At 56.8% G+C, this 25,116-nt stretch overlaps 5 protein-coding genes across 22 annotated transcripts in view; 4 read left to right on the top strand and 1 right to left on the bottom strand.

The window, feature by feature from the left end:
- The window catches only part of CACNA2D2 (calcium voltage-gated channel auxiliary subunit alpha2delta 2), a 147,868-nt gene extending 141,639 nt beyond the window's left edge, over nt 1-6,229 (top strand). The window contains exons 24-38 of one of the 5 annotated variants that reach the window (XM_037797016.1): nt 969-1,066; nt 1,259-1,349; nt 1,462-1,524; nt 1,639-1,742; nt 2,021-2,119; nt 2,212-2,300; nt 2,492-2,539; nt 2,779-2,850; nt 2,943-3,095; nt 3,241-3,293; nt 3,401-3,456; nt 3,581-3,707; nt 3,912-4,021; nt 4,122-4,204; nt 4,324-6,229. In XM_037797016.1, the coding sequence (XP_037652944.1) occupies nt 969-1,066; nt 1,259-1,349; nt 1,462-1,524; nt 1,639-1,742; nt 2,021-2,119; nt 2,212-2,300; nt 2,492-2,539; nt 2,779-2,850; nt 2,943-3,095; nt 3,241-3,293; nt 3,401-3,456; nt 3,581-3,707; nt 3,912-4,021; nt 4,122-4,204; nt 4,324-4,458 (1,381 nt within the window). In that variant the 3' untranslated portion in view covers nt 4,459-6,229. Of the gene's footprint in view, nt 1-968; nt 1,067-1,258; nt 1,350-1,461; nt 1,525-1,638; nt 1,743-2,020; nt 2,120-2,211; nt 2,301-2,488; nt 2,540-2,778; nt 2,851-2,942; nt 3,096-3,240; nt 3,294-3,400; nt 3,457-3,580; nt 3,708-3,911; nt 4,022-4,115; nt 4,205-4,323 lie in introns of all 5 variants that reach the window. The other 4 variants (XM_037796998.1, XM_037797026.1, XM_037797007.1 and 1 more) reach the window with 4 other exon arrangements.
- Nucleotides 6,230-8,526: 2,297 nt separating this feature from the next.
- Nucleotides 8,527-13,217, top strand: TMEM115 (transmembrane protein 115). Its single transcript, XM_037796912.1, has 2 exons — nt 8,527-9,812; nt 12,453-13,217. Exons 1-2 carry the CDS (start codon nt 8,962-8,964, stop codon nt 12,655-12,657), a joined length of 1,056 nt encoding a protein of 351 aa, XP_037652840.1. The 5' UTR covers nt 8,527-8,961; the 3' UTR covers nt 12,658-13,217.
- Nucleotides 13,218-13,860: 643 nt separating this feature from the next.
- Nucleotides 13,861-18,292, bottom strand: LOC119504640 (cytochrome b561 domain-containing protein 2). Its single transcript, XM_037796974.1, has 5 exons — nt 18,239-18,292; nt 16,344-17,033; nt 15,836-15,980; nt 15,366-15,403; nt 13,861-14,700 (listed from the first exon to the last, which is right to left on the bottom strand). Exons 3-5 carry the CDS (start codon nt 15,960-15,962, stop codon nt 14,197-14,199), a joined length of 669 nt encoding a protein of 222 aa, XP_037652902.1. The 5' UTR covers nt 15,963-15,980; nt 16,344-17,033; nt 18,239-18,292; the 3' UTR covers nt 13,861-14,196.
- Nucleotides 16,350-19,928, top strand: NPRL2 (NPR2 like, GATOR1 complex subunit). 3 transcript variants are annotated; one of them, XM_037796891.1, is made up of 11 exons: nt 16,357-16,742; nt 17,281-17,372; nt 17,483-17,651; nt 17,828-17,936; nt 18,328-18,464; nt 18,551-18,648; nt 18,766-18,802; nt 18,921-19,014; nt 19,100-19,217; nt 19,474-19,616; nt 19,714-19,928. In XM_037796891.1, exons 1-11 carry the CDS (start codon nt 16,665-16,667, stop codon nt 19,779-19,781), a joined length of 1,143 nt encoding a protein of 380 aa, XP_037652819.1. In that variant the 5' UTR covers nt 16,357-16,664; the 3' UTR covers nt 19,782-19,928. The 3 variants fall into 3 exon arrangements, 2 of the variants coding, with proteins under 2 accessions (XP_037652827.1, XP_037652819.1); XM_037796899.1 differs by lacking the exon at nt 18,766-18,802 and having other exon boundaries at nt 16,350-16,742; nt 18,551-18,622; XR_005210606.1 differs by lacking the exon at nt 19,714-19,928 and having other exon boundaries at nt 16,354-16,742; nt 19,100-19,367; nt 19,474-19,608.
- A 22-nt stretch (nt 19,929-19,950) lies between these two features.
- On the top strand, nt 19,951-24,972 carry ZMYND10 (zinc finger MYND-type containing 10). Of its 12 annotated transcripts, none has more exons than XM_037796864.1 (12): nt 19,951-20,079; nt 21,349-21,457; nt 22,329-22,445; nt 22,569-22,622; nt 22,741-22,878; nt 22,982-23,070; nt 23,168-23,268; nt 23,543-23,715; nt 23,840-24,082; nt 24,181-24,302; nt 24,423-24,548; nt 24,629-24,972. In XM_037796864.1, the coding sequence occupies exons 2-12, from the start codon at nt 21,386-21,388 to the stop codon at nt 24,702-24,704; spliced, it is 1,311 nt and encodes a 436-aa protein (XP_037652792.1). In that variant the 5' UTR covers nt 19,951-20,079; nt 21,349-21,385; the 3' UTR covers nt 24,705-24,972. The 12 variants fall into 12 exon arrangements, with proteins under 12 accessions (XP_037652792.1, XP_037707255.1, XP_037707245.1 ...); XM_037851327.1 differs by having other exon boundaries at nt 20,073-21,024; nt 23,957-24,082; XM_037851317.1 differs by having other exon boundaries at nt 20,073-21,024; nt 23,936-24,082.
- Nucleotides 24,973-25,116: the final 144 nt, after the last annotated feature.

Below are 25,116 nucleotides of genomic sequence, written 5' to 3'. Positions count from 1 at the left end.
ATTTCTCAAGCACAGCTGTGTGGGCATCACTCTGGGTGTGTCAGGTATAGCCTCCACATACAGAGGCACACGCTGTGCACTGCACAAAGGCTCTTAGGACCCAGTCCCAGCTGACCTCACCAAACTGTGGGTCCTAGCACAGCCCAGGGAAGGGGTGCAGTTTTTAAATTCCCACAGAGTTGTTGCCATACAGCCAGCAGAGAGGTCCCTGGTGGAAGACGTATGAATGAGGGATTAGACAGGATAGACAACTCCATCCCTCAAACTAGATGCTCACTAAGACCTCCTGAGGGAGCAGAGCCCCAAGCAGGCCCCTCCACACCCTGCAGCCCCCACGTCTGTTGGAACCAGAGCCAGTGCTGAACCTAGCAAGTGCCTTGAGAAGGTGAAAAGAGTTGGCCTGCCAACTGCTGGGGCAGGAACATTCCAGGCAGAGGGAACAGCCAGTCCAACAACCCACATATTCCCATTGACTTCCTGACACCCTCTGCAGTAGAAGCAGTTATTACCCACTTTCTAGATGAAAAAAATGAGGCTCAAGGAGCTTGAGTTGCACAAAGGTACACAAGCCAGGAAGCAGCAGGATAAGGTTCTTAGATTCAGGCTGGCAAAGCTATACGGCAAACCAGTGGAGCCAGCCATAGGTGTTTCCTGGGGCCTCCCAGGTATACTTTTGTCCTGAGTCCAGCTACACAGGAGAGATGGGAGGCTCTGAAGAGCAGAGGAGAGGAAACTGGCCAGGGTGGAGGTAGCACACCCTCATTCTCATGCCATCTCTGCCTGGACTCAAGCCGGGGCAGACTGCCAGGCCCATGGCAGCTGCAGCCTGGAAGGACACATGTGCCCCTCCCTGAGACCTGGGCTTCTCAGCGAATAGCCAGGTGGGCCTGTTGGGAAATCCTGACCCCGCTGCCCTGTCCAGTTCCCCAAGCCCACTCTTCTTGCCCCTCCCCAACCCCTCCCCCCAGAGAGTATTGCAAGGACCTCAACGCCTCTGACAACAACACCGAGTTCCTGAAAAACTTCATTGAGCTCATGGAGAAAGTGACTCCAGACTCAAAGCAGTGTGAGTGCCACTCAGGGCGGCGGGTCTGGGCAGTGCCCGGGTAGGACAGGGCAACCCAGTGGAACCCAGGAAGCGGACAGGCATGGAAATATGCAGACCCAAGGGCCTGGTGGAGCCTTCAGGGGGTAGGGGGTTGGAGAGGGTGGGCGCAGTGCCAAAAGATGCCCCCTTCACTCCACCTTCCCATTCTAGGCAACAATTTCCTTCTGCACAACCTCATCTTGGACACGGGCATCACACAGCAGCTGGTGGAGCGTGTGTGGCGGGACCAGGATCTCAACACGTAAGCACTGCCCAGCCTATCGGGGCAGGAGGCTGGGGAGGGTGGGAGCCAGAGACCCTGGCCCTGCTAGGCAGAAGGCAGGCCTTTGACCCCACCTTCCTGTCATCCCCAGGTACAGCCTGCTGGCCGTGTTTGCTGCCACTGATGGCGGCATCACCCGCATCTTCCCCAACAAGTAAGTGACCTCCCCCACTGCCTGATGCCCTGCCCCTGTTGAGACCATTGCCCCTGCTAGGCTGGGCCCAAACCACCCCTTACCCACCAAACTCGGCATCTCTTGGTGCTCTAGGGCAGCTGAGGACTGGACAGAGAACCCGGAGCCCTTCAATGCCAGCTTCTACCGCCGCAGCCTGGATAACCACGGCTACATCTTCAAGCCCCCACACCAGGACAGTGAGTGTCCATCCAGGGTGCCCTGAAGCACGTGGGAAGCCTCAGGGATGGGCTCTGCTCCCTGAGCACAAGGCCGGCTGAGATTGAGGAAAACATGAAAAAAGGGCTGGGCTATACCTTCAGTCACTGAGTACTGGTCATGCCAAATGCTGTGCTGGGTATACTTACGCTGGGGCCAGCCCTGGGTTGGGACCCTGGGTCCTCGGTTATCAGCATGGAGTGGTCAGTGTGGCTACCGGCCCCTGCTCATGATGGCTCCACCCCCACCTCACCCCCAGCCCTGTTACGGCCACTGGAGCTGGAGAACGACACAGTGGGCATCCTCGTCAGCACAGCTGTGGAGCTCAGCCTGGGTGGGCACATGCTGAGGCCAGCAGGTGAGTGCCCAGGGCAGAGGTGGGGAAAGGGACGGTGGGCAGGGTGCCATGCAGGTAGGTGGGCACTGATGGCCCCTCACTCTCCCCTGCAGTGGTGGGTGTCAAACTGGACCTGGAGGCCTGGGCTGAGAAGTTCAAGGTGCTGGCCAGCAATCGCACTCACCAGGACCAGCCTCAGAAGGTACCTGGGCAAGGGCAGGGGGCAGTAGGCCCCAGGAACCCCTACCAAGCAAGCTTCCACTCAAGAGTGGCTCCAGCCCCTATGGGGAGGCAGGGACTGCTGCAGGTGGCCTGGGGAACCAGATGTATGAAGGGTGACGGGAGGGGGGTGAGCTGGTAGGCGCCTTACAGCCCTCACTCTCTGCCTAGCAGTGCGGCCCCAGCAGCCACTGCGAGATGGACTGCGAGGTTAACAATGAGGTGCGTGTGCCCTGAACCTGCCCCGGACTCTAGCTTAACCCCACTCCCAGACCTCTTAGTCCCAACCCCAAGCCCATCCCTTGGCCTGTGGGTCTCAACATCCCTACCCTGACTTCACTGCCTTACCAGAGCTGGGGGGTGTGGTGGCACTCCCACTCTGAGCCACTGGACTGCCAGAGCCTAGGGGAGAGGATCTGAAGCAAGCCCCATTCTAACTTCCTCCCCTTTCCTCCTCTCAGGACCTGCTCTGTGTCCTCATCGATGATGGGGGATTCCTGGTGCTGTCGAACCAGAACCATCAGTGGGACCAGGTGAGAGTCAGGAAGAGGGGGGGCCAGTTAGAGCCTTTTGGGGGTGTGGCACTGCCAGCCCTGTGCCCATGACACCCTCCCGGCATCCCCAGGTGGGCAGGTTCTTCAGTGAGGTGGATGCCAACCTGATGCTGGCACTCTACAATAATTCCTTCTACACCCGCAAGGAGTCCTTTGACTATCAGGCGGCCTGTGCCCCCCAGCCCCCAGGCAACCTGGGTGCCGCACCCCGGGGCGTCTTTGTGGTGAGTCCCCGTTGATGCCTGGCGGGGAGATGGCGCTGGGGGAGGGGACCTGCCCACAGATGACCCTCCTACCTCAGCTCAGAGAGGGCTGGGGGTCACAGGTCAAGGGCAGTGGTGGCAGCCCACACCCCTCTCTCCATTGTAGCCCACCATTGCAGATGTCCTCAACCTGGCCTGGTGGACCTCTGCTGCGGCCTGGTGAGTCCTGGGGGCGGTAGAAAGGGGTGTGGCCTGGCTCTAAGGGCTTAGGAGAACTTGTAAGGGCACTAGCCTCTGCTGACCACTCCGTACCCGGTGCCCTGCAGGTCCTTGTTCCAGCAGCTTCTCTACGGCCTCATCTACCACAGCTGGTTCCAAGCAGGTAGGCAGCACTTTGGAAGTCCTTCTTCAACCCCTTCCCGGACCCCAATCTGAGCAGGAGCCGACCCCCACGGGCCTCAGCCAAGGGCCTGAGGGCGGGGCTAAGGCGCTCTGGGCCCTCGCAGAGCCCGCGGAGGCCGAGGGGAGCCCCGAGGCGCGCGCGAGCAGCTGCGTCATGAAACAGACCCAGTACTACTTCGGCTCGGTGAACGCCTCCTACAACGCCATCATTGACTGCGGAAACTGCTCCAGGTGAGCGCGGAGAGCCGGAGGGGTGGTGTGGGGTGGGGCTGCCAGCCGGACCCAGGCGGTGGGGATAGAAGGACCCTGAGAACGCAAGGAAGAGGCGGGGCCTGCGGAACGGGGCTGGGGCGGGGCCGAGGCTGCAAGCGGGCGGGGCGGGGCGGGGCGGGGCGGGGCGAATCTCAACGCCCCGCCTCCCTGCCTTGCCTCCAGGCTGTTCCACGCGCAGAGACTGACCAACACCAACCTTCTTTTCGTGGTGGCGGAGAAGCCGCTGTGCAGCCAGTGTGAGGCTGGGTGGCTGCTGCAGAAAGAGGCACACTGTATCCTGCCCCCGACCGCTCCCTGCCGCCCGCATCCCCTCCCGCCCCGCGCGCCCCTTCCCTGCCACGGCCGCCTCCTTGACTCCCCACCCATGCCCAGCGGACGGTCCGGAGCAGTGTGAGCTGGTGCAGAGACCGCGGTACCGGAGAGGCCCGCACATCTGTTTCGACTACAACGCGACGGTGAGGAGGGGGGCGGAAGGCTCCATACCCCGCGCCCCTCCTTCAGGGCTGATGCGCGGCCAGGCGCCTTTCTCTGCCCTGGGCCCGCCCAGGCCGATCAGCCCCGTCTCTCCCCGCAGGAAGATACCTCAGACTGTGGCCGCGGAGCCTCCTTCCCGCCGTCTCTGGGCGTCCTTGTCTCCTTGCAGCTGCTGCTACTCCTGGGCCTGCCGCCCCGGCCGCAGCCCCAAGTCCACGCCTCGCGCCGCCTCTGAGCGCCCCCACCCCGGTCTCCCTGCCCTCCTGCCCCACACTCCCCCGCCTTAGAGCCTCACTTCCCTCACTGAAGGACCTGGATGCGCAAGACCTCGAGAGGATGCGCCTTGGGGTGGGGGTCCCAAAGGAGGGCGCCCAACTATTGGTGTCCCCAGACCCTTTCTTCCCACTGGACTCACCCATCCCAGAGGACTGGGCAGGGAGGCCACACGACTGGTGCCAAACCAGGCCTCCACTGCCCACCCCAGGGCTCACTCTGTGTGAAAGTCCTGCCCCAGCTCTCCTCTAACCTCGTCCTACTACCCCAACCCGAGGTCCAGACCTGGTTTTCCTGGGAATAATGGGGGAATGTGAGATGGGCAGTTTAAGGCTTGTGTGTTCCTCCTGGCCAAGGAAGATGTGAGGAGAGAGGCTCTGATTAAGTCCTGCAAGGGAGAAAGGTACTGAGGTGGCCCCCAAGGGCTCCTGCCCTTCTCAGGCCTAAGCCACTCCCCCTCAAGCCCTGCAGGTGTCAGGACCGACACAGTGACGATGCAACTCCATGCACACCCATTGCCCTGAGGGCAGAAACTGGGCTCACATTAGACACACCCTGGAGTGCACCCACACAGACACAGAGACATACACCTATACACCATGGGGTGGTTTTGGGGCTCACAAAGCCTTACATAGGGCCAGGGGTTGATGGGAAGGTTGGCACTTACATACTCCATCTTCTGTTCACTGCCCACCTCTATTCTGAGCTACAGCCCAGCTAGTCCTCCTGTCTCTAAAGCTGAATGTCAAACAGTGCCAAATGCCAGGGTGGGGACAGAGACTGCTCTGTCTCACTCCTGGCTGCCAGTGTCCCCCAAGTGCCCATCACCCTGCTAGGTGCTCATTATAACCATTTCTCACTAATGTCAGACCCCCAGCGGGTCCACATACCACTGCCTACACCCTTCGGCAGAAGAACCCCCACCAGACATTGCCCTTTGCCTTAGCGGGGTTGACTTGGTTTCTTCTGGCTGGGCCACCCCACACCCAATCCAGGCCTTCTACACTCAGGCCTGTACCTACTCCCCATCCCCTTCCCATTCACGTACGTTCCTTGCCCCCAAGAGGCCAAATTGCCCCTCCCCTGCTGAACACACACTTGAACACACACACACACACTGTGCACACACAGAGGCTGGGCCAGGGCACATCTCTTCACACCATTCATTCTGGTCATTTTCCCCAAAGACATCCCCAACCTGGGGGCTGGTCGGGGGCTGTGGGCAGAGGGGGCTGTGGCCATGGGGCTGAGATGGACTGGGAGGAGGGGGGAGGGTGATGCATTAATTAATGGCTCCGTTAATTAATGTCATGTTGCTTGTTGCTTTCTTGGTGTGTGTGTATGGTCCATGCCTGCTGCTGGTGCCAGGATGGGTGCCCATGCTGTACATCCTGCCTGGTCACCAGCCATGTCCCGTGGGGACGGACGTGTGTGTAACTGTAGTGTAGTCAGGTGCTCAATGGAGAATATAAAAATAAAAAAGAAACTGAAACATACAGAAAAATAAATATATATTTTAAGTTTAAAAAACAGAAAACAGACAAAACAATTCCCATCAGGTAGTTGTCCAACCCCCAGCTGGGTCTGATCCTCTCATTGCCCACCTGACCTGGCTGTCCCCTCACCTTGGGCTTGGGGGATCTGTGGGGAACTAGGGGGCCATTTCCTTTTCTCTGCCCTTTTTTTGTTGTTCTATTTTGTACAGACAAGTCAGAAAAACAATAGTGACAAAAAAGACAAGAAACTTTGTAAAATATCATGTGTGTGATTCCTTGTAAAATATTTTCAAATGGTTTATTACAGAAGATCAGTTATTAAATAATGTTCATATTTTCACTTCAAACGGTTCCCAGCCACTGTGTCTGCCCCAGGGTGGGAATGGGTAGCTGTGAAGATAATGGCCTTGATCTCAGAATCCCACATACCGCTCTGCTGGGGGTGAAGGCCGAGGTGATGCAGGCTGACTCCAAGCTCCTGGTAGGCTAAGGGCATGATGCTTCTGGCCAATAAGTTTCAGGCCCTTGACATCCTTTATCTCATTTATAATCTCAAAAGCCTCTGAGAAAAGCTGTTTGAATTTTTATTTATTACTTTTTAAAACTCCTGGAGGCTCAAAGCTGGAGCCCTGGAAGAAGGAAGACAAAAATGAGATGCCAGTTTGGGGTGGGGGTGGGAGTCAAGGTACCCATGTGTCAGTATGAGGAGTGAACAATGGGGCCCCCGGCTCACATCCAGAACCCAGTGCTCAAGGGCTCAGCTCCGTTGTCCGGAGAAGGCCAAGGGCTAGCCCGACTACAAGCACAGCCACAGCCACCTCCTGGCCCAGGGGAGGCCTGGAGCCAGTCCTCTCTGCTAGCCACTGCTGCTCACACTAGAGTCTGATGCCAAGTTAGTTTTTGCAGAATTCTCTCAGGCCTCTGGCCAGACTCACTAACCAGAACCAAATGCCCCCTGTACCCTTGTTGATTTTAAACCCAATCATCTTAATAGACAACTCTACTCAGTGTGACCTTCATGTTCTTTTCAAGTGGAAAGAGTTATAACCACCAGGGCAGAGGTTTCTGCTGTGTCTGATCATTGCTCTCCTCCTACAATATATACATAGAAGTGGGGTTGGGGGGTGGGGATTTCACTTACTCACTCAGCACTCACTGAGCAGGCATCCAGCTGAGTCTTCTCCACAACCCTGGGAATGCAAGTGTATCCCCATTTTGCAGATGAGCAAACTGAGACATAGAGAGGAGGAAACCTTTCTCCCCAAGTAAGAAAGCAGGAAAGATTTCAGAGAGGAAGTAGCCGGTGGGAGGGAGCCTTGGATGTTAAATAGATAGAAGACATTCCAAGCTTCAGCAAGGGCTGGCAAATTTTGGGATAAACTTATGCTTAAAAAAAGTATTCACTGTTTATCTGAAATTCAAATTTAAGTGGGTGTCTTGTATTTTGATTTGCTAACTCTGACAACCCTACCCTGGGATGACATCCAGTGGAAATCCAGACCCCCAGACAAAGATAAAAGGTGTCAACCTCCTTTGTAACCTGGAAGGCCCTGCACACATCCACAGATGTATTGAGATCAGTGGCTGAGAGGGAGGGATTCCGCACTTCATATAAATACTTTGATAAATAATTATTTTAATTTTAATTCCATATACAAAATATCAGTTTGCCCATAACAGAACCTGCTGAACAGCCAGCAGTGTGAAGTGGGGGCGCCAAGCTTGCCTGGCTCAGGCTTGAGGAAAGACTGCTCTTCCTTCCAGCCAGCAATCAGGAACTCTGATGGGGAGGGAAGTCGCTGAGGCCTTGCCCCTCTCGGGGCAGAAGACCTGGATTCCAATCCCAGTTCCACCTCACTTGTAACAAGGGGAGCCTGAGGAACACACTCACTGAGCACTCAGGGTGGACTGGCATTTTGCACCTCGTTCCCTGTGATCCTCATGGTAGGAAGATCCCGTCATCTCTATTTTATGGACCAAGAGTTTCAAAAAAGCTCAGGAACTTGGCCAAGGTCACACAGCCGCTATGTGGCAGAGCAACAGTCAGACCACATTCACCAAACGGCCAAGGTTCTGGGAACCTGTGCAGGGCTACGCACACCAGAATGATCCAGCATTCTCACCCACATATCTGCCCACAAGGATACATCTACTCAGACGTTCATGCATTAATACATCAGCTCTTCCCGGGGAATTCCACAAATACAATGGCCCTTCCTGGGGAATTCGACAAATGTGTGGCCTGGAGTTTTGCTCCAGCAGATAGCCACCGCCTTCCCGACGTCAGCGATGCTCGTTCACCCTTCCGCACCTCCGGACAACCGGCGAAACGGCCCTGGGAACTACAACTCCCAGCACACCCTCCTCTTACCCCCAAAACGAGAAGTCCGGGCCCGCGGCACTCTGGAACTTGTAGTTCCACCGAGAACCCCAGGTCAGCCGGTCCCCAGCTGCGGCCGAGGACTCGGTGCCCCAGCATGCAGCGGAGCCGGAAGACCAGCGTGCAGAGGGCATCCCGCCTCCCGTGGCGCGCAGGCGCAGCGCCCCTGTTTGTCGGCGCCTGAGACGGGAGGAGGCTTCGCCGAAGCCAAGACCGAGGCGGAGCCGGAGCTGAACGGACTTTACTCAGGCCCAGAACGAGGCGCCAGTACCTTACGGACCGCGGGGCCCTGGGGTGGATGGAAGAGGCCGAGCACTGAGATCAACGCCGGCCCGGCCGGCCTGGCGCTGGGCCCACAGGGTGGGTAGGCAGGCAGGCGTGCCGAAGCCGCCCAGGGCCTTCCCTCAGGTCCCAGGCCCTCGGGACCCGAGTCCGACACCAGACCTGAAGTGGAACCCCCACCCAAAGCTATAGGCCAGTGACTAGGCCGGGTCCGGGCCTCCCGACGGGGCCGGACTGGAACGAGGCCCCGGGGAGGCCCCTAGCTCACCAGACCCTCCCCCTCCTCCGGCCGACGCCCTTCGGGAAGATGCAGCGCGCCCTACCGGGCGCCCGCCAGCACTTGGGGGCCATCCTGGCCAGCGCCAGCGTGGTGGTGAAGGCCCTGTGCGCCGCGGTGCTGTTTCTCTACCTGCTCTCCTTCGCCGTGGACACAGGCTGCCTGGCAGTCACCCCGGGCTACCTCTTTCCGCCCAACTTCTGGGTCTGGACCCTGGCCACCCATGGGCTGATGGAGCAGCACGTGTGGGATGTGGCCATAAGCCTGGCCACAGTGGTGGTGGCCGGCCGTTTGCTGGAGCCCCTCTGGGGGGCCTTGGAACTGCTCATCTTTTTCTCAGTGGTCAACGTGTCTGTGGGGCTGCTGGGGGCGTTCGCCTACCTCCTCACCTACATGACTTCCTTCAACTTGGACTACCTGTTCACTGTCCGCATCCATGGCACCCTGGGCTTCCTAGGTGGTGTCCTCGTGGCACTCAAGCAGACCATGGGGGACTGTGTAGTGCTGCGGGTACCCCAGGTGCGCGTCAGCGTGGTGCCCATGCTGCTGCTGGCGCTGCTACTGCTGCTGCGGCTCGCCACACTGCTCCAGAACCCGGCTCTGGCCTCCTATGGCTTTGGGCTGCTTTCCAGTTGGGTGTACCTTCGCTTCTACCAGCGCCACAGCCGGGGCCGAGGGGACATGGCCGACCACTTTGCTTTCGCCACCTTCTTCCCTGAGATCCTGCAGCCTGTGGTGGGGCTGTTGGCAAACTTGGTGCACGGTCTCTTGGTGAAGGTAAAGATATGCCAGAAGACAGTGAAGCGCTATGACGTGGGTGCCCCGTCCTCCATTACCATCAGTCTCCCAGGCACAGACCCTCAGGATGCCGAGCGGAGAAGGTAGTGTGGAATCATCCAAAATCTTGTTATGCTAGGAAAGTGTTTATTGCTGTTGAAGTGCTTGCTGTATGTAGACTGCCTGGGTTAGGTGTTGGGGCAGATTTGGAAAGGCAGAAATATCTCTTTGGCGTAGAGGAGCTCAGCTTTTAGGTGCTTGGGCTCCATTAGGTGCTTTCCAATGATAGTGAAAGTTGTTTTTCTTACCCTCAGGCCACTTGACAAGCCTCAAGAAAGGCCCAGGTTTCTCTTGTGCTATGTGAGGGGCTAATGGAAAGCTGGATTCATAAAACTTTCTGCCAAGGACCCATTTCACAAGTGAGCAAAAGCAGGAAATCTGAGGCAGACTCCTATTTTCTGCCCTTGTCCCTGAATCCTAGGCATTGGTCCTGCAGGGGCCAGAAACAATCTGCTGGTCCTGTCTACCCTGTGTGGGAGGGACAGGAAAAGAGGACTGGAGTCCATAAGAGGTGGTCTCGGCCACCCCAATTTCCAAAAGTTGAGCTGTGTTGGCTTCCTGGCCTCAGTTCAGATGCTTCGCTTCTCTACCACTTATTGAGAAGGGTATTGAGGTATTACCAGATTTCCCTGACCCCTCCACAGGCATGTTGTCACCAAGCCCAGGCCACGTGACTCACCACAGAAGCCAGGGAGTGGAGGCAGCCTTTTCGATATCTGTAAACCAAGCCATCAGGAGTCCCAGCTGAATTATTCACTGGGTGCACCTTGGCCAGGACGGGACAGATCTTTTTAAATACAGTCCTCTCTCTCTCTTTCCCCAGTCTGTGGACTCATTAGAGTGGTCATGGCTTCCACCAGCTCCACAGCTCCATTTCCAACATTATTCTTGGGTTTTTTTTTGTTTTTGTTTTTTTTTGAGGCAATTACTCCAATAGTGAAATCTGAGGCGGACTCCTATTTTCTGCCTTTGTCAAATGCTCCTTCCTGCTTTTGCTCACTTGTGAAATGGGTCCTTAGCAGAAAGCTTTATGAATTCAGCTAAACAAGCTGTTTCTTGTCCACTGGGGCTGTGGAGCTGGGAGTGGGACCCATCCCTTTCTTGAAGGAGTTTCCAAGCTGGTGAAGCAGTGACATAAGGCCACAGATTACTATGATCGAAGTATACCCAGCATGCCTCAGGGCATAATTCTGGACCCTACTGCTTGTGCCTCTATGGCTGATGACTCCTAAAGACAGAAGTCTGTCTTAACCTTGTCCCATAGAGAAGATAGAACCAGGATGTGTGGTTCTGGTAAGACCTGAACTGCCCTCAGAGCTATTCAGATGGGGCCAGACCTCAGTGGTAGTCCTTCCTCCAAGAAGAGGGTTTGGATTGTTAGGGTTAGCTGGACGTTCAAAAACCCCTGCTCAGTGGAAGAAAATGGACAGATGGAGGCAGGTTGGTGAGAGCTGTCAAAAGGTGGGTTCTTTGTATGGCCTCGTGGTTTTTAGCTTCCCTAGGTAAGGGGGTGACATCTGACTGCATGCCACCCCCACACCCAAAGGGCTACTAGCAGAAGGCAGTTAGATTTTCTGTCTGACCCTTGTGAGGAAGTGACTGGCTTGCCACTATCTCTGCCTTTGTAGGCATTAGACAGAACTGGCAAGGGCTTCTGCAAAATGGGGGCCTGAGTAGCAGTCAGGAAGGACTACCCTGTCTCTGCCAACTTGCTGTATGCTAGGATGGAGGACAGGGTGGGAGTATGCTGGGACTTTCTGCCTGTGCCCGTGGTGGGGATTTGGGTTCTCTGCTGGAGCTATATAGGCTGTCCCCCACACCGGATGGCACAAGGAGGTTAGGGCATCAAGAGTCCACAGTAGCCCCTGTTGAAGTATTGCCTGGCTGCATAGCACTCCACCTTTTGGTGGGCCAGGATCCCAAACTCCTGCATATATCTTCTTCTAGTGGACTTTCCCACCTCCCCAAGGTGGGGTCTCCAAGGGTCTGCCCTGTAGAACAGTAAGCTTTGGCAACATGGGCTGTTTCTCCTTCCACCCTTCCTTCAAGGGCTACACTATATTCCCTGCTCTAAAACAGGTCCTGGTGGCTTTGGGGATTCTTCCAGGTAGGAGGACATTAGATTCAGGGGGGGTGGGCTGACCCAAGTTGGCCCTGCTTCCCGAGCCAACAGCCAAGTCAGGTGCTTGGGTTCCAGCCTTCCTCACAGACTCTTGCCAAGAGGCTCAGAACACCCCTGACCAAGAGAGAAGTAATAACTCTCTCCTTGGATACGATGCTGGTGCCCAGTCAGAAGCACACATCTCCAGGGACATGCCCTTTTACCCTTCTGCCCTGGGGCACTGTCTCCACTCACCCTTAGGCATTACACTCAGAACCACTCCTGTTGGCTGGCCTGGCGGGGTAGTCTGGCAAACAGCCTCCTGGCCCACCTGGCAGATAGCCAATCGTCCTTCTCAGTCTGGAGGTAGAGTGTCCCAGCTAGAGAGGAACAGTTCTAAAGCCTTTGGGTCCCTATTATGATGACAGAGTGAGCCCCAATCAAATCCCTGGGGAGCCTGGGCCCTGGATGGGGAAGGGGAACACATGAGATGCTGTGGAAGGAGCCAGCCTCATGGGGGAGGGATGCAGGGCGTTAACAGGGCCAGACCCAGAGTAACCTGTCACCTCTTCTCTGGCCTCAGGCAACTGGCCCTCAAGGCCCTCAATGAGCGACTGAAGAGAGTGGAGGACCAGTCAGTCTGGCCTAGTATGGACGACGATGAAGAGGAGGCCAGGGCCAAGATGGACAGGCCCCTGCCCTCAGACAAAGCCCCCACACCCCCAGGGAAGGGGGCCACCCCGGAATCCAGCCTAATCACCTTTGAGGCAGTTCCCCCGAAGCTGTAACTCCAGACCATTCTGAGGGCAGCACCTTCTCTCCCACACCCCCCTTGCCATCCCCTCATCTACTCTAGGGCACCAACTGCTCTGAGGGGAGGGAAGAAGGCCTGCTGGGAGTTTCCATGGCCTTCTGCTGTTTCTCACCAACACTACCCAGACCTCTTGCTACCTGGTTCCAACTCAAGACAACCACTATGCCAGGCATGGAGTCTCGGAGGCATCAGCTAGTCCATGTCCCAATCTGAGGTAAGACTGTGCCTCAGCAGGCAGCCCCAAGCAAGTGACTGCAGGGACACTTGCCACAGCTCCTGGGCCGGCCCTCATGCCTAAAATTGGTTGCCAAGAGCCCTGAGCCAAGGCAAAGATTTGCCAAAAATATTCTGGGAGCACAGGCAGTGCACCCCCAAAAAGACTGTGTTCATGTCAGGATTTCTGCTTCCCTCTACTGTGGCTGTGGCTGCTTCTGGGGTGGGACAGCCACAGCTCCCAGGTGTTTTCTACAGGACCACTTGAGCAGGCAGCCAAGCCAGCCTTGCAGTATCAATAAAGCAGTTCTTTGAGATGTGGCTCCTGGGCTCTGTCAGGCCACTTCATGCAACACCGTCATCATGCTCAGCTGTGAAGTCAGTAAGGGCTTTTACTCTGTGTTCACGGGTTCAGCTTAAGAGGCCTCACTGCTGCCCTCTCCTCTGCCCTAATCACATGCCATGTACCAAGCAGTCTTCCTGGAGCTGTCACCTCAGACCCTTAAACTTTTTTTCTCTCCCTCTTTCAGTGGTCTCCAGCCAGCAGTCAGGGAGGCCCTCTGCCCCTACACAGAGGCTCTGAGAATTGCAGGCTTCTCTTTCATCAGGAATTGTTCTTATGCATGGCTTACCTCCATGACAGAGAGCCCAGTGCTGGCTAACCCCTATGGGGACATATCCCATACCTAGCCCCCATCCTGTCATTGTCCATATCTGACCATCAGTCTGGAGACTCCAGCACAGTGGACAGCTGGGAGACTCATAGGCCACACAGCAATACCATTCACAGCTGCAGCCCTAGGGCCTGCTAGGGCCCAAGCTGGCATGGGAGGCTCAGCAGCTTGTGCACCAGGAGGGCTCCAGCACATAAGTAGCCGCCAGAGACAGGCATCCCCATCTTGCTCAGCTGCGTGTTTTGTTGTGCTGACAGCATTACCAAGAACCATCCCCAACTCTGGGCTGCTCCTCTTATTGAGTCTTTTCAGTCGTTTTTATTTTATTTTTCTCCTGCAATTTCTGGAAATACCAATGTGAGTGTAAGCTGAGTTGCTGGAGAGACAGTCTTGTGATCCCATCTTCATTCAGACACATGATCCATAAGCTTCTCCAGAACAGTGAGGGAAAAAAAGGACAGGAGAGATACTCCATCCAGCACAAAGAGCCAAGATGTCACTCACAGGCTTCCTCCCAGTGCCCGAGGTGTCCCCCCTTACCCAGTGAGCTGAGAGAGCCCAGGAGGTCCCAGTCTCAGCTTCTATTCTGAGGAGCAAGTCCAGGTTTCCCCTACGCTGGGAAAGGGTCATGGCTGGATCCTCTTGCGGTACAAGTAAGCATTGCTCACCTGGTTCATGATGACCAGGCTGGTAAGGACAGGGCATAGCACAGCCAGGTACCAGGTCCCACCAGTGACTGTGGCAGTGAACCAGAGTGAGCACATGCCCAGCAAGAGGCTGGCATTACCCAGCAAGTAGCCCACCAGCCCTGAGGTGGCATGATACAGCTTGAGCTTGGCCAGGGGCCAGTGGGGCAGCAGCTTGGGGTAAAGCAGCCCCACCCCACCTGAGCACTGCAGCCCTGCCCACAGCACAGCCATCAGCCCTGCCCGCCCATGCCACGTGGCCAGATGGGCTTTGCTGAGCTGTTCCTTATGGAGGACAACAAGGCCCAGGCCCAGCAGCGCACATAACAGGGCCAACAGCTGCAGCACCCAGTGGCAGCATGCTCGGCCCTTCCGCGAGAGGGAGCGCAGCAGCGAACTCTCAGGAGAAAACACCAGCAGTGCCTCAGTCATCAGGAAGGAGAACTGAGGAGACAAGAATGGGAAACTCAGATGAGGGTGCTGCCTCAGCAGAGGGGAAGAGAGCTTTAGATAACCCTCTATGCTATAAGCCAGTGTGGGCTGATTCCCCTTCTTCATTCCCTCCCACTGAGAAGGGTTCCCATTTGGTGGGACAGGAGTGGAGAAGCCCATTTGGGACAGAACATACACCCTGAATAATCAGCAAGAGGTGCCTCTCCTGGGTGTCATTCTGAAATGTCCTCTCTACTATACTACCCAGCAAACAAAGGTTTCAGATATGGCAGTTATAAATGATTCATGAGCTTTGTTTTCCTGACATGGGGCTGGATACAGTTTCTTGCCAAAAGCTGGCTACATAGGTGTACTATTTCAAAGAAAATTAGATGCATATCCATGTATTAAGGTAAAAAAGGGACACAAGTGCATCTAATTAGATAAAACAGGATACGGGTATATCCAAATGCATCGTCAAGCTTCCTGCCTCAAGGTATGTAAGTTTCATTTTGTGCTTAGACAAGTCTCAGCCATTTGCCCTAGGTCTAGAATATATATCATAAGCAGGCAGAGAAAAAGACATTAAGTATCCATGAGGTTTCAGAGGCTGCCAGGACTACTACCTGTATCCACTCTCCCTCCCACTCCCAGAGTTGCCCAGGCCCACTACTTACAGCCAGAGACATAAGCATGGGGTGCCAGGAGAACAGGCCTGGAATGAGAGTAGAAAACTTAGTGGGGCTGAGGCAGGAAGATCCCGGTAATGCCAAGTCCTACAAGCTGAGGTATATGGACAGCCCAATACCTAAAGAGATGCTGCCAAAATGCAAGCTCCTCCCTGCTGCAACATGTGGACCCCATCCCTATTTTCTCTTCCAAGCTCCTCCCTGGATCAGAGCTCATCCTTTGTCAATCCCACACCTGATAGTTCTCCCTCCTTCCCCTGACACCTCCCAGGACACAGTCAAATGGGGCACCAAAACGAGGAAGGAGGTCCCACTCCTCCAGGGCAGGATGTCCCTCCACCGACCCTCAGTCAGCCAGGTCTGCATCCAGGAGGGAGGGCCACAGCTGCCTACTACTTACTGCTCCCTAGGGAAAGTAGCCCTTCCCTTCCCAGAAGTTGACTCTGAATCCTACTTACTGGAGCCAGGCCTGGCAAGCACAGCCACAAAGATGGTGAAGCCCAGGGCCACAAGGTGAGCGGCAGCCCCAGAAGCAGTACGCAGAACTCGGTAGATGTGAGACTCGGTCTCTACAGTCAGGGCCATGGCCAACCAGGCCGGTGGCTGTAGCATGAAAGCATAGTAGAGTGGGTAAGGATATCCGGTACCACTCTCTCCCAAGAAGGTAAGGTAAGACACAGTGCCAAGGCAGGCAACAAGAATAGTCAGCGTGTGCCAGCGTGTGAACTGACACGGATCGCTGACCCACCTTCCAGGCAGGATACGCAAAGCTGCGTAATAGACTACAAATCCCAGCATCCATCACGCCGTCGCCCTACCGAGAGCGCCAGCTGAGAGGATGTAGAGCACTATGGGAATTGTAGTTCCCCGGGGCGGCCCGAGGGCCAGCGTGAATACATTCACGTATGGCCTCTTCACGTGCCGCTGGTATACTGTGCCTACATGCTAGTGATTCGCCTGCCTCACCTGCAGCGCTGACCCGACGCGGTGGTTTCCTCCCGAGAAAGCGGGATCCTCAGGTTCCAGCCGTGCAAGCCACCGCTCAGTCGCGGAGCCGCTTCACTTCCGGGTACGACGTGCACTCAACCGGGACTTCCTAGGACCCGCCTTCCCCCAGCCACGCCTTGGAGTCGCGGTGCGCAGGCGCTTTTGGCCAAACATTTTCACGCGTGTGTGAGTGCGCAGGTGCGCGTGACCCAGCGGCCCAGGCTTCACGGCTCTCTGACAGCTGGTGCCAGGGGTAGGGACGTTTCCGCACTCGAGGGCCGGGAACTAAGGACAGGCGCCATGGCCAGTAGCTGCCGCATCGAATGCATATTCTTCAGCGAGTTCCACCCCACGCTGGGACCCAAGATCACCTTTCAGGTGCCGCTCGGGCTCGTGGGCTGGGCGGGGAGAGGGATGCTCTCGGAAGCTCGGTCGCTTGCCTGGAGACAGCGGATCCCCAAGATGCAGCGGATCCTTCATTCGCGGAGAATCGTAAACTGAGAGGATAGTCAGGCCCAGATCGCCGGCTCCCGGTTTTGGCGGGAGAGACGTACATTACACAAGCGGTTATTGTGGGAAATCGGGCTGTAGGGGCTGGGAGGAGGTTCCAGGCCCCACGAGAGGTGGGGTGGGTGTTCCACAAGAATCCCTGGATTCCTGAATTGAGTCCTAAATGATGGATAAGTGAGGTGAGGGAAGGGAGAGTGTTCCATGTGAAGGGATCAGTGTTTGCAAAAGCTCATGAACACAAGGCAGGCAGGAACACAGCATTTGGCAAACATAAGAAGCAATCGACCTGAGTGTATGGGAGAGAGGGGAAACGCTGGAAAAGAGGGCTTGGACCTCAGGGGTCACCATGTGTTCTCCACCCAGTCCCAGTGTTCACTGAGGGTCCTCTTGCCATGCCCCTCCTCAGGTCCCTGAGGACTTCATCTCCAGGGAGCTGTTTGACACAGTCCAGGTGTACATCATTACCAAACCAGAGCTGCAGAACAAGCTCATCACTGTGTAAGGCCCTAGCTGGGAGAAGGGGGTTGTCCCCAGGAAGAGGGGACAGTCTTGGGGAGGGGGGAGAAGGGAAATGTTCTGACACTGTTTGTGCCTGTTCTCCCATCCAGCACAGCCATGGACAAGAAGCTGATTGGCTGCCCTGTGTGCATCGAGCACAAGAAATACAGCCGCAATGCCCTACTCTTCAACCTGGGCTTTGTCTGTGATGCCCAGGCCAAGACTTGTGCCCTTGAGCCCATTGTCAAGAAGCTGGCCGGCTACCTGACCACACTGGAGGTCTGCAATGCAATGGTCTTGGGTAAATGAGCAGGCCAGACTGGGGAAGGTGTGCCCATGTCCCCAAGGCCCCCCAAGACCTGGGACCCTAGCCAGCCAGCTCTGGACCCAGATAGGGCAGGCTGCCCACCAGGGGTCCTAGGCTATGCCCACCATGCTGTCCCTGCTCTATCCAGCTAGAGAGCAGCTTCGTGTCCACAGAGGAAAGCAAGCAGAAGCTGGTGCCCATCATGACCATCTTGCTGGAGGAGCTAAATGCCTCAGGCCGGTGCACTCTGCCTATTGGTATGGCCCAGCCTCCGCGTGGAGAGCCGAGGGGTAGAAGAGGGATGGGAAAGTGATAGGGGAAGGTGAGCATGGTCAGTGGGGAGAAGGACAAAACTCATGAACAGATTGGTGGCCAAAAAATAGCCATGGGCTGGGCTATACTAATGTCTGTGTTCCAGTACATGATGGGGCAAAGGATAGGGGGCAAAGGATGGGCAAAACCCTCCAGCTCTGGCCCCTGGGTATATCCCTTCACCTTTCTGGACCTCAGTCTCTCACTCTGTAAAAGGAGGAGATTGTCTCAACCCAGGGCCACCTACCTGCCTCAAGTGATGTTGGGAGGCCAGGATGGTAACAGAGGCACTCTTGGTAGAGACGCTACTGAGCATATGGGTGGGGCCTCCTGCAGATGAGTCCAACACCATCCACTTGAAGGTGATTGAACAGCGTCCAGACCCTCCTGTGGCCCAGGAGTATGATGTGCCTGTCTTTACCAAAGATAAGGAGGATTTCTTCAACTCACAGTGGGACCTCACCACACAACAGGTGTGCCAGCTCTCCTTGGGTATCACAGCCCACTGCAGGCCACAGCCCTGGCCTCATCCCACCCCCACTGACCCTTTTCTGCCCAGATCCTACCCTATATTGATGGTTTCCGCCATGTCCAGAAGATCTCAGCTGAGGCAGATGTGGAGCTCAACCTGGTGCGCATTGCCATCCAGAACCTGCTGTGAGTGGGGCTCACAGCCCAGGATAGGGTCGCCAGCCAGGGCAGAGCCCAGGAGTCCTTATTGTGGGGACCAGGAAAGCATGGCCCTCAAAAGCTGAGCATAGCTGTCTCCCCCAGGTACTATGGTGTTGTGACACTGGTGTCCATCCTCCAGGTAGGTGAGTCTTGGGTCTCAGTAGGTGGAGCGTAGATCATATGGCTGGGCCATGCCAGGGCTGTGTCCAACCCCCAAGCCTGCCACTCAGGCTCCTGTGTCTCCTGATATTCTCCAGTACTCCAACGTGTACTGCCCGACACCGAAGGTCCAGGACCTTGTTGATGACAAGTCTCTGCAGGAGGCATGTCTATCCTACGTAACCAAGCAAGGTAGTGGCTGGAAGATGGCAGGCTCTGGGGGAGGCCATCTTGGGAGGGCAGGGCCACCTGACAAGCTGTCCCCTGGCACTCACAGGGCATAAGAGGGCCAGTCTCCGGGATGTGTTCCAGCTGTACTGCAGCCTGAGCCCTGGCACTACGGTGCGAGACCTCATTGGCCGCCACCCACAGCAACTGCAGCACATCGACGAACGGTCAGACGGGGATCCCCTGGGGACATGAAGGGGTTGCCTAAGGGCATGTAGATCCTCTTGTTTCTCTCAGGAGCCCTGGGTCTGAGGGGAGGCAGAACATTCCCAGAACAGAATCATGTGGCACTGCTAGTCCAAGCAGGCTTTCTGAAGGTGATGGCTTGGGGGCCAGTCTGGCCACTGAGACATGATTGGAGGAAACTGCAGGAGGGAGGCTTGGGCAGGGTATCACCTTTCTCTCCCCCAACCCCCACCCCAGGAAGCTGATCCAGTTTGGGCTTATGAAAAACCTGATCCGGCGGCTGCAGAAGTACCCTGTGCGAGTATCTCGAGAGGAGCGGAGCCACCCTGCTCGGCTCTACACAGGCTGCCACAGCTACGATGAGATCTGCTGCAAGACAGGTGGAGACAGGCAGGGCAGTCAAGGCGAGGGCGGAGGCGGGGGGGGGGGGGGGCAGGCAGGACAGGGCAGCTGGCCTCACCTCCACCACCCACCCAGGCATGAGCTACCAGGAGCTGGATGAGCGGCTAGAAAACGACCCCAATATCATCATCTGCTGGAAGTGAGGCCAGTGGGAGCTGGATTGGGCATACTGCTGTGGCCAGTCTCTCCTGCTATCCCTGTCTGGTATCTGGCAGCTAAACCAACAAGCCACGGCCAGACAGCCTTGAGGTTGACCTCAATTCTGTAAATAAATTCATCTGTTTATTCAACCTACCTTTATTGAGTACCACCTCTGTGCCAGCCACTGGAAACCCAGCAGTCAATGAGACAGCCCTGGGCCCTGATCTCCCTCTCCCCCAGCGCCATCTAGTGGGAGAACCAATAAATAAACAACCAGAAAGAAACAATCCTGGAGATAAGGTGAGTGAGTTGAGACATCATTACCAAACCAGGGACCACTTTGGATTAGATGGGTGAGGAGGGCCTTGCTGAAGAGATGACTTAAGCTGAGCTCTGGAGGTGTTGTCATATTCCGGGCAGAGGGAATGAGTGCAAATGCCAGAGGCAGAAAACATTTGGTATGTATGAGAAACCCATGGGGCAAAACAAGGCCAAGGAGGAGAGAGGTCAAGAGCCAGATTTTGCAGAGCTGCTGGTAGGCTGCTTTGGAGTTACTATTCTGAGCACCGGAAACAGCCACAAAGAAGGTTACTGCGAGTGAATAACGTCTGACGTACACTTTTAAAAGACTCCTGCCTGCTCATGGGACTCAAGGGTGGAAGTGGGTCCAGTGAGAAGGCTGCTGGGAGGTGATAGCAGACTGGACTAGGATGGAGAGAAGTTGTGGGCCCTGGGCAGTATTTCGGAGGCAGTATAAACGGGGAGATCTGGGCTTGTGAAGTACGGAAGCCAGGAAACCATGATGAGAAACCGGCTGGACAGAAAAGGGGCAGCTGCAGGAGAAGCTGTAGTAGGAAGCAGTGGCCACAGGAGCCTGGAGCTCAGGGGACGCTCATGGGCTGCAGCCGATTTTGAGGGAGAAGACGCCAGCACTCCCAGAGGGGTCACTACCGACAGCTCCGCAAGCAAGCGAGGAAGGCAGCTGACGAGTCCAGACCCCGCGCAAACTGCCGGCAGGGGGCGGGGCCCAGGCCACGCTACGCAGGCGCAGAGCAAACTCGTCTCCATGGCTACAAGGAACACGCGACCCCAACTGCTTCGCAACTGTCGCGTCCCGGACTTCAGTCCCCCTGAAGCCCGTTGTCCCCGATCGTGGCCCCGCGTCAGATCACCTTTCCTCTCTCTGCTCCCGGCCCCGACATGGGCGACCTGGAGTTGCTGCTACCTGGGGAGGCTGACTTGCTGGTGCGGGGTCTGCGTAGCTTCCCACTGCGCGAGATGGGCTCCGGAGGGTGAGGCAGCCGGGTGAAGGGTCAGGTGGAGTCAGGGGGTCAGGGTCCTTGAAAGGGAAAGCTTGGGTCCGACACTGGGGGGAGGAGTTGCCTAGTGGTGGAGGGTGCCCCACCCCAACACCCCTACGTAAAGAGACTGAGATCTCAAGATAAGGGTGTATGATTTCCCAGACCCCTGTGGCCGCTCAGGATCAAGTTAGGCCTCATTAGGACCCAGCCCCCACCCCCCACTCCACTACACATACCTGCACCCAAATGCACACACCCTCTGGGGCAGGTGGAACCAGCAGCATGAGAACCTGGAGAAGCTGAACATGCAGGCCATTCTGGATGCCACAGCCAGCCAGGGTGAGCCCATCCAAGAGCTGCTGGTCACTCATGGGAAGGTACGCTGAGGTCACAGGCAGGGTTCCTGCCTTCACCCCACCCCCCACCTGCTCTGTCCTTCAGGAGTACCCTGAGTGCCTGTTCACCCCTCTGGCCTGGTACAATTGTCCTTCCCATTTTAGTGTGTGATATTTGCATTCTCCACCACTATTGGGCAGGATCCTGGCTCACCAGGCCCAATGCAGGGTATAGGCTGATGAGCAGGACAGATGTGGATCCTAGAACAGCTTAGGATACAGAGGGAGGGCCCAAGTGCAAAAGGCATCCCTGAGAAGAGTGTAAGGCACTCTACTTACATGGAAGTGGGGTGGGACCTTGCATGGAGGCAGCCTTCTCAACATGGGAGTGCAGAGTGGCATCAGGGATCCTGGTGGAACATGGGCCAGTAGGTGACCTGAGATATCACTTGACAAAAATGTTCCCCTGCAAGAAAAAGGGGGAGCCCACTATCATGGGGAGAGGTGGGGATAGGGCACTGTGAAGGGCCCCAAGTAAGGGAGAGGCCAAGGCACACAAGAATATCCAAGGACAGGGGCAAGAGGAAGGGCAGGAGCTGGAGGGCCTGAGAGGGAGCCCAGATGGGGGGACAAAAGTGCATGTACATCGGGAACAGGAAGACTCCCAATAGCCTGGGGGCAGAGCAGGGGCCAGTCACTAGCAGCATGGGAGATTGGCCCCACAGAAATGTTGGGGCAGCTGGAGGTGAAGGTCTAACACTTAGGAGAGGGGTCAGGAAGGGTATTCATGGGACCTAGGAGAGTCTGGTGGCCCAGGCAAATTTGCAACCTAGGCTGGGTCAAGCCAGGGATAGGGGATTGCAAGGCTAAGTCAGACTCATCTCATCCCCATCCTTGCCCCAACTCCTCAAAGGTCCCAACACTGGTGGAAGAGCTGATTGCTGTAGAGATGTGGAAGCAGAAGGTCTTCCCTGTGTTGTGCAAGCTGGAGGACTTCAAGCCCCAGAATACCTTCCCCATATACATGGTGGTGAGTTGGACCCCTGGTTCCCATCCCTACCCACCCCTTCAGAAAGCCCTGGACAGAGGGCAGCTGGTAGCTCCTATCCCTCTGGCAGCAGCCTCAGGCCCTGTCCTCTGATTTGGCTGACAGGTGCACCATGAGGCCTCCATCATCAACCTCCTAGAGACAGTTTTCTTCCACAAGGTGATACGCTGGCCCTGTCCATGGGCCACTGCCCCAGGCCAGGGATGGGCAGGAAGAGGGGTTGTCTCTATAGGGAGGGCATCAGAGGCAAAAGGTTTCCCCTCCTCCTGCCCCCCAGGAAGTGTGTGAGTCAGCAGAGGACACCATCTTGGACCTGGTGGACTACTGTCACCGCAAACTGACTCTGCTGGTGGCCCGGAGTGGCCGTGGCAGTCCCCCTGAGGAGGAAGGATCCCAGGACAGCACCCCCATGCAGGTGGGCTGAGGTTCCCTGGGGATGGCTGGCAGGGGCTGAACCCAGGCTCCCCGAGGCCTGGGCAGGCAAGGGTGGCCCAGCCTGAGCACCTTGTGGCCCTCAGGAGCTAAAGAAGCAGGCAGAGCTGATGGAATTTGAGATCGCACTAAAGGCCCTCTCAGTGCTGCGTTATATCACAGACTGCGTGGACAGGTGAGCAAACCTGCTGGGCCTGGGGCCTATAGTTGAAGGCCTGAAGACTGGGCCTGCAGCCTCTGCTCACTTTCCTCCACCCCCCCCCCACCTCCAGCCTGTCCCTGAGCACTTTGAGCCGAATGCTCAGCACCCACAACCTGCCCTGCCTTCTGGTGGAACTGCTGCAGCACAGTCCCTGGAGCCGGCGAGAAGGGGGTAAGGGCCTCATCAATCTGCCTAAACCCCAGCTCACTGCTTACGGACATCCTCCAGGATTGGCAGGGGTGGGGCCACAGAAAATACCAGGATGCCTCCCCCAGGGTGGGCCTATATCTGAGTTCTGCAGCAGGCAAGGCCCATGTGTTCACTACTAAGGACTCAACCTGCCCTGGGGCCAACAGTACCCCAGCCTGGACAAGTCTTGTGGCATGGCTGGCTCACTCAAAGAGTGTGCAATGCCTGCATTCAGAGTGTTGGTCCCTCTTTCCAGGCAAACTGCAGCGATTCGAGGGTGGACGCTGGCAGACAGTGGCCCCCTCAGAGCAGCAAAAGCTGAGCAAGCTGGATGGGCAGGTGTGGATTGCCCTGTACAACCTGCTGCTAAATCCCGAGGCCCGGGCCCGCTACTGCCTCACAGGCTTTGCCAAGGGCCAGCTGCTCAAGGTGGGGAATTGCCCCAGGCTCCTCTACACCAGTCCCCACTGCCCCAGCACTGCTCCCTCCATCCCACCCCACTCCATCCCAGCCATTTGTCTTTGCACACCCACCTCAGCCTTTCCAACTTCAGGGCTCAGGTGATGAAGCAGTCAATGAGGAACAGGCCCCACAGGCACCCTCAGCCCAGGCGCTCCTTGGCGCTATGGCCAGTTCTTGCCTCACACAGCCTCCACTGACACCCTTGCAGCTTCGGGCCTTCCTCACTGACATGCTGCTCGACCAGCTGCCCAACCTGGCAGAACTGCAGCATTTTCTGGCCCACCTGGCCCTGGCTGAACCCCAGCCCCCCAAGAAGGACCTAGTGTTGGAACAGGTAAGCACTGGGAAGTTAGTTACTCAGGACCACTGCCCGCTTTGCCTTTGCTCCTCCCAGCCACATTCTACTTCCCTCCACCCCCCAACACACCCCAGATCCCAGAAATCTGGGAGCGGCTGGAGCAAGAGAACAGAGGCAAGTGGCAGGCTATTGCCAAGCACCAGTTGCGGCACGTGTTCAGCCCCTCAGAGGAGGACCTGCGGCTGCAGGCCCGGAGGTGAGAACTGCTGAGCTGACAGAAGGGGTGGCAAGGAGGTAGGAAGCATGGACTGGGCAGGGGGGCTCCCTATGTGCCCATCTGCCAGGCCCAGTCAGGTCCTTCTGACCCTTCCGCCAGGTGGGCTGAGACCTATCGACTGGATGTCCTGGAGGTGGTGGCTCCAGAGCGGCCTCACTGTGCCTACTGCAACGCAGAGGCTTCCAAGCGTTGCTCCAGATGCCAGAATGAATGGTATTGCTGCAGGTGAGGGCACCCTAGGACCCTAGAACCCTGAGGCTCCCACCCCCAAGAACTGCCCTTCTCACTGGCCCATCTGCCTTCAGGGAGTGTCAAGTCAAACACTGGGAGAAGCATGGAAAGGCCTGTGTCCTGGCAGCGCAGGGTGACAGAGTGAAATGAAGGCTGTGGCTATGGAGGGCCGACCACCCCTGCCAAAGGAGCCCATCTAGAGTGCGCTCCTGAACCTCAAGATCTCAGCCTGGTCTCCAGTGTGGGGCACAGAGTATTGCTGCTGACCCATCCCCCGCCCCAAAGAAGCGCTCTCCACTTCCTGCCCCACCCTGGGCAGGCTGATGGCACTGCCTCAAAAAACTGGGGCAGGAGGACTGGCCAGGCCTGGGCCGGATGTGGGGACCCTCTTCCTCTAGCACAGTAAAGCTGGCCTCCAGAAACACGCCTGTCTCAGTATGCTCCGTCGCAGTCGTGGTCGTCGTTGGGGGGCGGTGGGGGCAAACAAAGTTCGTGGGGATGGAGTGAGGTTAGAAAAGGGAGCGCGGGAGTTTTGCCAGATCCCCTCCCCCCGACTCCTCCC

The sequence above is a fragment of the Choloepus didactylus genome, chromosome 1, assembly GCF_015220235.1.
Source record: "Choloepus didactylus isolate mChoDid1 chromosome 1, mChoDid1.pri, whole genome shotgun sequence".
In the NCBI taxonomy this organism is placed as follows: domain Eukaryota; kingdom Metazoa; phylum Chordata; class Mammalia; order Pilosa; family Megalonychidae; genus Choloepus; species Choloepus didactylus.
This window is presented reverse-complemented; position numbering and strand designations above follow the sequence as displayed.